Genomic DNA, 9,060 nt, shown 5'->3' with positions numbered 1-9,060 from the left:
CATATAATAAGTGAATGAGGATCTGCAGATGAAAAGATGAAAAACAACAAGTCAATCATTTCTTTCTTTTAGTTATCCGGTTGTGTTAACTTATTAAAGTGCTGGTAGTCGGTAAGAGTTACAAGCTATTTTAAAAACAAATCATTCTTAAGGTTTTAGGGTCTTTTTATTTGTTGTTTTATAGATGTATCAAGTGTTCGTTCAGCCCACTGGTGACATCTCTGAAGGAACAACACAAAAACAGGTCCTGATGCGTCAGTATGAGACCTTTTGTATGTGAGAATAAAGCCAATGGAACCTTATTAGCATGACTTCCAAATGAGCTTGTCATTAGCATTTTGAAAAGGGCAAAATGTGAATATGAATATATAAACATATTCATATTTTTAGAACTTGTAGTACACATTAGCTAATTGACTTCCGCATCTCTCTCCAGTCATCACAAAGGTATGTCGTCGTGAAGCTTTGGCATGCGGCCACAAAGACATACCTGTAGTTCATTAAAGGTCCAGAGAAGTGCCTTGGAGACGGTCGGCTGCAGAAGACTAATTATGGCGTCAAACGTGACATCCATCCTTCAAATGAGCAAAGCACACAATTGGTGATAAGATTTCATGGTTTTTGTTGGCCTGGATGACGTCTTTTGGCTCGGACACCACTGAACCATAAAAAGGCCCTGGAAATGAGAAGAGTAGAAGACTACCCTCCACACAAGCCACGAGATGCCTTGGTTCCCCTCCAACTTGCAGAAAGCTGCTGGGATGCAGACGTCTAACAGGGTAAGAGCTAGATTTTTTTATTTAAAACCTAGTGGTTGCTTTGTTTGATATCACAAATGTGTGTGTTCTTTAAACTAGCCTAAAGTTTCTTACATTTATGAGTTTGTTTGGGGTCTTTACGGTTCATTTTCTTATTTATCCCTTTTATATCCTCATCAAATCTATTATGTTTCCTTAAGTTTGATGCATTATACAACATTTACATTTTATTTTATTAAAATCGAGCATTTTATGATTGAAACCACAGGGCTTGGGTTGCATTGGCAGGTTTTTGCAGGGCGCGTATCATAACAAATATCAATCAATGGATCATAACTGGGTAATTTTAAAACCCACAAAGCTGATCAGGCATGTAGTCAAAGGGAAGCAATGTTTTTTTATAATTTCCCTATTAATATCATTTTAATTACTTTATTTTTAGCGTCCTTTATGTCTAATGACAAGGGTTGCAAATGAGTATAGGCTATAGGCTCTGTGATCTTATGTCTCTATTTGTATAAAACAAAATTTTGGGATTTAGGCAAAGGCATGACTATGCCCACATGTGAATGCTGTTAACATCATTTCAGCTTGATATGATTTTGTTTATGTTGTATGAGAGATTAATGTTAAAGCATGCGTATAAAGTTCAGTGAGTCATATCCTTTAAGAAGGGATTAAAAAAGTGTTTGGTATGATACCACTTCATCATAGTTGCGCATGGTGATACTCAGTATATCTTTGAATTTAGACCAATTTAGTATTTTAAGAATACATTTTCATTTGAAATTCTGTGATTCAGGAGTGTATCCATCGCTTAAGATTTAACCAGCAACATTTTTAACATGATGTAAGCCATAACAATATTTAACATTTGAAAGACATGCAGATAAATAAATCATTTTGTAGCTTTTACTGCCAACATACTATATTCTTGTATTGGTGTATTGTGTGTTAACTGATCTGGTTTTCCCTGCAGAAGGTCCTGGTGCTGGTGGTGATGCTGCTGCTGTCTCAGCTGGCCTGTGAGGCTCACAGCATGTCTGAGTGCTGCAGACAGCCGGCCCACTCCTGTCGCATCTACATGTTTCTGTGTCGCACCGGCACCAATAACCTTGGGAGACCCCTCACAGGGGACGCTTCTGCTGGTATCCTCACTCTGGGCAAACGGAGGGAGGAAGAGCATCGCCTCCAGAGCCGCCTCCACCAGCTCCTCCAGGACTCCAGAAACCAGGCCGCAGGGATCCTGACGATGGGCAAGAGGACGGAGGAGAGGCAGTTCATGGACTGGATGGCTCAGTCAGGAACTATCACAAAGCCCCTGCCTGTCCTAAGCTAAATACTCACATAAATACTTATAATGGAATCTATAAAAGACTGTTAAAATCAGAACACACCTATATGGTGAGTGATATTACACAGAATGTGTATTGTTCTGCTCATATTAAAACTATTAGGGGGTTGTGTAATCTTGTAAATATATGGACTTGTGATGGGTGCAATTAAAAATATATATATAAAGGTGGCAACACGTCTTTAATTATTCTTGGGTGGGTTTTCTGGGCTAATAATTAAATATTTCGTAAATTTCCATTAAGAAAGTGCTCAAAATCATGCCGATTACACGGAGCCCCCTAGGGGACACGGAGAAGGAAAAAAAATGTATTTGAAAAAAAATAATAATAATAATGTTTTGCAAAACCTTTGCGAGATCTCGCAAAACCTTTGCGAGATATCGCAAAACCTTTTCGAGATCTCGCAATACTTCAATTCTCCATGTCCCCTAGGGGGCTCCGTATATCTTTATATTTAAGGCCAAGCTCAAAGTAAAATCGATGAACCCCTCCATTGTTGTGGTTTCTGTGTTGACGTAGCAGCCGAACTGACCAGGAAGTACAGTGAGCTAAATGAAAAGTTTTGCGAGATCTCGCAAAGATTTTGCGATATCTCGCAAAACATTATTATTATTATTATTTTCTTCTCCGTGTCCCCTAGGAAGCTCCGTAGGTTTCACACATAGACTGTATATATAAAGGGTTTCACATAAGTGAAGACACCTCAAGAGAACACTCAGAGCGACGGGACATGCGTCCCTCTGAGCTGAGTTATTGACAGATTCGAATTTCGCGGATCAATAACTCATGAACATAACATTGTAAAAATACAAACAACATGACTTTACAATCATAGCAAGGTAGACAACGAGCTACAGAGCGTTTTTTATCAGAACAGTTCTATACGCGCCGTCATCCGAGCTACACATCAAGATTTGGTCACAATCTGCAGCTGGAGGAGGGAGAGGAGTGCTTAGGGACCGTCTACAAACTGCAACGGGGTTTTGCGAGATCTCGCAAAACTTTTTTATTTATTTTTTGTTAAAAAAAAATTGTTTTCTTCTCCATGTCCCCTAGGGGGCTCCGTAAGATTGAATGCACGAAGAAGCCATCTTTTTTTTTACACATGAGTGTGTGCGGTGACGGATTCCCTTAGATTCTATTGGCTCTAACGGTCAGAAAGAGATGTCACATGTCAAAATCAAAGAAGGGGGGCCAGAGATAAGGAAAATCCAGCCAAATGGCCCCAGAAGAGTTTTTTTTTTCAAATCTGTCTAAAAAGGTCAAATATCATTTGTTTTGCATCAATCTTGATACAGGGTACTTATTATATGTTGTACTTTGGATTCCTAAAGCTTTTAGTCTACTAACCCATCATCAATCCGATAAAATTTTTTTAAAACCACCTCTCTCGAACCCAGCCACAATGAAACTCTAAGGGTAAAACAATACGCAAGTAAAAATTAAGTAGAATGAATGAGGGCATGATGTAAAAAAAAAACAAACACATCACAAAATTTGTAAAAAATCCAATGGAGATTTTCGGGGGTTTCGGAAACAAAAAGTCGCAAAAGTCCGCAGCCTTTTTACTGTAAGGGGTCTTTGTTTTTTTACTGGTACTAAGACAAGATTTTTTTCAAGTTTAAAAATCTATTAGAAAAAAGAGTTTCATCTACTAATTTGGACAAACTCAACTACATCTTTTACAGTCTTAGCCTTATAATTCGTCACAAATAAATAAATTTCGTTTTAAGTCTAAAAACTTTGTTTACAAATTTTTTGAAATTTCAATATTCACAAGGCGGGTTTTTTCTATAAAACAATGAATAATCACTTTTGCCATTGGAAAACNTGTTAATTGGACACAGCCCAGATCCGACGTAAGCGTGCCGTATGCGGTGCTTGCTTTCTAGGCCGACAACTTTTTGGTGCTCGAAACGAACTGGATTCCGGAGCTTAGAGGCGGCTCCGCTGCGAACAGCAAAAACCGGTGCTTTTCAAGCTCCAGCTCCGAACCGGCCCTGGAACCACCAAAACATTTTCGGTCGCAAGAATCGCATGCGTCATGCTTACCTCGGAGGCGGGGGCAGGATCAACCAGAGCAACAGTTTATTGGCGAGTACGGCAAATAAAAGTTGTAACAAACAGTAGCGCTGACCAAAGTGACTAGAAAGCAACCACACACTTATTTTAAAAAACACATTTTATAAAGTCAGGCAATACTAACCAGGCTTAGTGTGATTCTGTTTATGTGTACCTTACTTTGACCATCTGTTCGCTGTAAGTGATCATTGTGGAGAGCAGGGAGATGTTTTGTTTTGTATTATAGCAGCTATCGGATGGAACCAGAAAAGCGCAAGTACGGAACGGGAACCGCGTTGGTGGGAAAGGGGCAAAAGTGTCATGGGACCCCTTGGCTTCACCCTCAAGATGCAACTCAAAGAGAGAGTGGAGATCCAGAGTGAGACTCAAAATGATCTAAAAGAAGAACGTCTAGACACAAAAAGTCCACAATGACAAGCAAAAGAATTGTAAAGTGACTTCAAAAAAGAGTGACAGAAATCAACAACTAAGAGCCTGAGATTTAGTAGGCCTATAATAAGACTCAAAATGTGTGTGTGTGTGTGTGTGTGTGTGTGTGTGTGTGTGTGTGTGTGTGTGTGTGTGTGTGTGGGTGTGGGTGTGTGTGGGTGTGTGGGTGTGTGGGTACCTGGAACAGTGCCACCACCAGGTCAGCTAAACAGAGGTTGATCATGAAGCGGTGCAGCGGGTTCTGTTGGCGTCTCCGCCTTAGCAACACGAGCAGCACCAGCCCGTTGCCGAGCAACGCCATCACCAATATCACCGCCAGCAACACAACCTCGGCAACCGCCAGCAGAGCGTCACGCTCCACCTTTGTGACGTTACTGTATACAGGAGTCGTGGGGACCACCGACCAGCTGAGGGACGGGTCTGTTACCGGGGAAACTGACATGATGACTGCGGCGAGGAAGAGGAGGAGGAGAGGAAGTGAGGAAGATGACATGAATAGGAAAGAAGAGAGTAGAGGAAGAGAAAAAGGGCAAGAGGAAGAGAGGACGAGAAGTAAACAAAGAGATGAATTGAAAGAAAGAGGGGAGAGGAAGAGAAGATAAAAGGATGAGAGGAAGGGCAGAGGAAGAGAGGAAGTGAGGAAAAAGGGAGAGGAGGAAGAGCAGAGGAAGTGAGGTGGAAATAGTAGAAGAAAAAGGAGAGAAAAGAGGAAATTACTTTTTTTTAAAGTTAACAAAATGTTTAAGCAACAATTAAAGTCTAATATATATTTAACCAATTTCAAATATGTTGTCTGTTGTGATTGGTCAACTGCTGAGAGATGTCCCGACCCTTAGCCCAACAAAATGTGTTGGAATGCTAGGCTATAGAAGCGTGCGTTTTACATAGTGATGTCACTGTGTTCAGTAAGTAAACAAAGGAGTCCAATGGAGGCGTTTCAGGCAGGGGGGAGTGTGCGGGAGAGAAACTCCCTCTGGAGGAACACAGGGATGTTAGCCTTTGCACACCATTTACATGCACAGAAACTGCAGGAAAGAGAAAACCCCAAAAAGCATAATAGGGGCTCCTTATATTAAATAGCAAAAGCCTATATGTTACATGTATATACTTTAAGAAGTAACGATAGCTCTCAGATACATTTCCTTGAATAAAAAGTACAATATACTTCTGAATTGAAGTGGAGATGTGAAGTGGCATTACATTGAAATACTGTTGGAAATGGTAGACAAGTAAATCACTTGAGTATCTCCTTTTGACCATTCCCTGTGAACTTATAGCGTGATAGTTTTCCCAATTAGTGAATTCCAATTAACAGTTCCCATGTTTTCTCTGCAGTCCTCGAACATATTGCCAGAAACCCTCACAGGACGTATTGTGACCCTAGTTATGAAACATGAGTGTTATTCTATCCACGGTTTATTTATAATGACCGTCGACTCAGTGTTGTGTGTTTATCATTAATCTGCTTGTTCGGGGGCAGAGCTGTTACAACATCTATTGAATCGGACCTCTGCCATCCGTAAACAAACACACACAGCTGCAGTTCGAGTGTGTGCGCGGGGTCAACCTTTAAGTTAATTGCAAAACAATGGGATGTTTGAGCATGTTTACAGCAGCTCCTTCACACACTTTACACTTCAACACACACAATTACAGAGCATGCCGAGAGGGCCCCTCTGAGGGAGAATGTGCATGCTCTGATGGAGTCACAGTGTTTTCACCAATCTGCAGCAATCAACATTACACACTAAGTGGCAGCTCTTAGTTGTATCTCTGTTTAGTTATTTTAGTATTTATTATTATTATTATATACTTCAGCTCATATATTACCTTTTATTTTAGTTGTATATATTTTTTCGAAGTGTGCTATTCAAATGGTTATAATTATGATCTATTTGTTTTATTATTCTTACTTTATTTAATATTATTTTTGTATTAGTAGTCGGTTTACTGCATAAAGGAAAACATTGTCTTCTCACTGGCCATAAAAAGCGTGACCACATCACCCCAATTCTGGCCTCACTGCACTGGCTTCCAATTCGGTTCAGAATTGATTTTAAACTCCTTTTATTTGTTTTTAAAGAACTAAACGGGCTGGCTCCGGCCTATATAGCCAAACTCCTCCATCGCTACACCCCAGCCAGAGCTTTAACGTCGGCTGACCAGCTGCTGCTGGTAGTGCCCAAGACCAGGCTCAAAACCCGAGGGCACCGAGCCTCTGCAGCAGCTGGCCCCGGGCTCTGGAATAGTCTGCCCCTCCATGTGAGGTCGGCCCAGACCCTAGGTGTTTTTAAATCTACTCTTAAAACACACTTCTTCTCTCTGGCCTTCTAGTCAGAGCGGAGCACTACGGAGCCCCCTAGGGGACAAGAAAATATTAGAAGAAAAAAAAGTTTTGCGAGATATAGCAAAACCCCTTTGTGAGGTCTCGCAAAGGTTTTGCGAGACCTCGCAAAACTTTTCATTTAGCTCAATGTACTTCCTGGCCAGTTTGGCTGCTACGGCAACACAGAAACCACAACAATGGAGCGGTTCATCGATTTTACTTTAAGCTTGGCCTTAAATATAAAGATATAACATCAGAGCTTGGCAATAGGCACAGGTTTCACACATAGACTGTATATATAAAGGGTTTCACATAAGTGAAGACACCTCAAGAGAACACTCAGAGCGAGGGGACATGCACGTCCCTCTGAGCTGAGTTATTGACAGATTCGAATTTCGCGGATCAATAACTCATGAACATAACATTGTAAAAATACAAACAACATGACTTTACAATCATAGCAAGGTAGACAACGAGCTACAGAGCCGTTTTTATCAGAACAGTTCGATACGCGCCGTCATCGTGATTGATTGATTGATTGATTGATCCGAGCTAAACATCAAGAATTGGTCACAATCTGCAGCTGGAGGAGGGAGAGGAGTGCTTAGGGACCATCTACAAAGTGCAACAGGGTTTTGCGAGATATCGCAAAAGTATTGCGAGATCTCGCAAAACCTTTTTATTTATTTTTTGTTCAAAAACCTTTTTTTTTCTTCTCCATGTCCCCTAGGCCTAGGGGGCTGCGTACGATGACCTATATTATTAAAAGACAGAAATATATTCAATTATAATGCAGAAACATGCATTATATACTAATTATTTCCTATACAGTTTGCAATATTTTGGTCATACAAAACTTAATGCAAAATCAAATCAAAACTACACAAATCTTGTAGAACAACAAACACAGTTTGTATGACCTACATGTTATCTTCCTTATTCGTAACAACATTAGGGAGTGTATGAAAAGTGTCTTGGAAAGAGAAGGATATATTTTGTAGATCAAGGGAGAGTCTTTAAATTGCAAAATGCAAAACGTACTGAAAAGATGTCCAAAAAGTGATATCGTCTATGTCCATCATAGACCATAGTGGTGCTTTTTAACACATGCAGACGATAACTCTCTTGTTTCTTATTGGGGAGGGTGTGGCACTTTCTTTCTCTGTTTGCATGTTTGAGAGTCAAAGTCCCGCCCCTCACACTCCTTCTGACTGCCCGTGCTTCAGTGTGATTTTGCTCAAAAATTGTTACGATGCAGAATGTTACATGTGTTTTATATTCACAGTATACTGCAAGGTCAATTCTTTTCTGATAATTTTACTCAACAAGGCATACATTGATGTATAGGAGCATCATAGAAGAAGAATGATAAATGTAGGATTAAGAATAGGATTCTTGAACTGAGCTCAATGTGCAGACAGAGATGATGTCATAGCTTGCACTCAATAGTTACTCTTTGGCTAATAATAACCCATGCTAACTTTTAGACGGACCTATTCAACAAGGCCTCCTGCTTAGCAACGTGTTACACCCAGTGTTACAAAGTAACGCGTTACTGTAACGCAACTACTTTTTGCGGTAACTAATAGCGTTACTAGTTACCTATTCCCATTAAGTAACGCCGTTATAGTTACTGTGATTTAAATGGTTGCGTTACTGCGTTACATTATGTGATGGAACTGAACCGAATCTCCCTGTGGATGTAATTTACAGGCGAATACAGCGATGTCCTCTCACAGCACCATGGAAAAGTGAAAGTAACCAGAGAGGAGTGATGATTGGTTAACGCGGGGGAACATTTCAAGGTAAGCCAATCAGAGACAGAGTTGGGCGGGTCTTGCCTTATGGGGAAAATACACACACGAACACCTGCTAATGCTAACACACACGGCAACGCTCACCACCAGCACACACACACACACACACACACACAATGGCAGATGCAAGCAAGTATCAGCGAGAGCAGCAGCGCATTTGCAACTTCGAAATATAACCACTATTTTCAATTTGTGAGGATAAAGGACGCAAAAATATTACGGTAAAATATAAACTGTGTGCAGGATAGAAAGCATTGTCTACATTGAATAACAGCAATGCCAATCTCCTGAAG

General features: G+C 40.5%; 1 protein-coding gene across 2 annotated transcripts; it reads left to right on the top strand.

Moving 5' to 3' along the window:
• Positions 1 to 710: 710 nt before the first annotated feature.
• On the top strand, positions 711 to 2,247 carry hcrt (hypocretin (orexin) neuropeptide precursor). 2 transcript variants are annotated; one of them, XM_010785808.1, is made up of 2 exons: positions 711 to 779; positions 1,738 to 2,247. In XM_010785808.1, exons 1-2 carry the CDS (start codon positions 723 to 725, stop codon positions 2,095 to 2,097), a joined length of 417 nt encoding a protein of 138 aa, XP_010784110.1. In that variant the 5' UTR covers positions 711 to 722; the 3' UTR covers positions 2,098 to 2,247. The 2 variants fall into 2 exon arrangements, with proteins under 2 accessions (XP_010784110.1, XP_010784111.1); XM_010785809.1 differs by having other exon boundaries at positions 722 to 779; positions 1,741 to 2,247.
• Positions 2,248 to 9,060: the final 6,813 nt, after the last annotated feature.

Source organism: Notothenia coriiceps, unplaced genomic scaffold, assembly GCF_000735185.1.
Source record: "Notothenia coriiceps isolate Sejong01 unplaced genomic scaffold, NC01 NC01_scaffold00028313, whole genome shotgun sequence".
Taxonomy (NCBI): domain Eukaryota; kingdom Metazoa; phylum Chordata; class Actinopteri; order Perciformes; family Nototheniidae; genus Notothenia; species Notothenia coriiceps.
The sequence above is the reverse complement of the archived record's forward strand: the minus strand, read 5'-3'. Positions and strand labels throughout refer to the sequence as shown.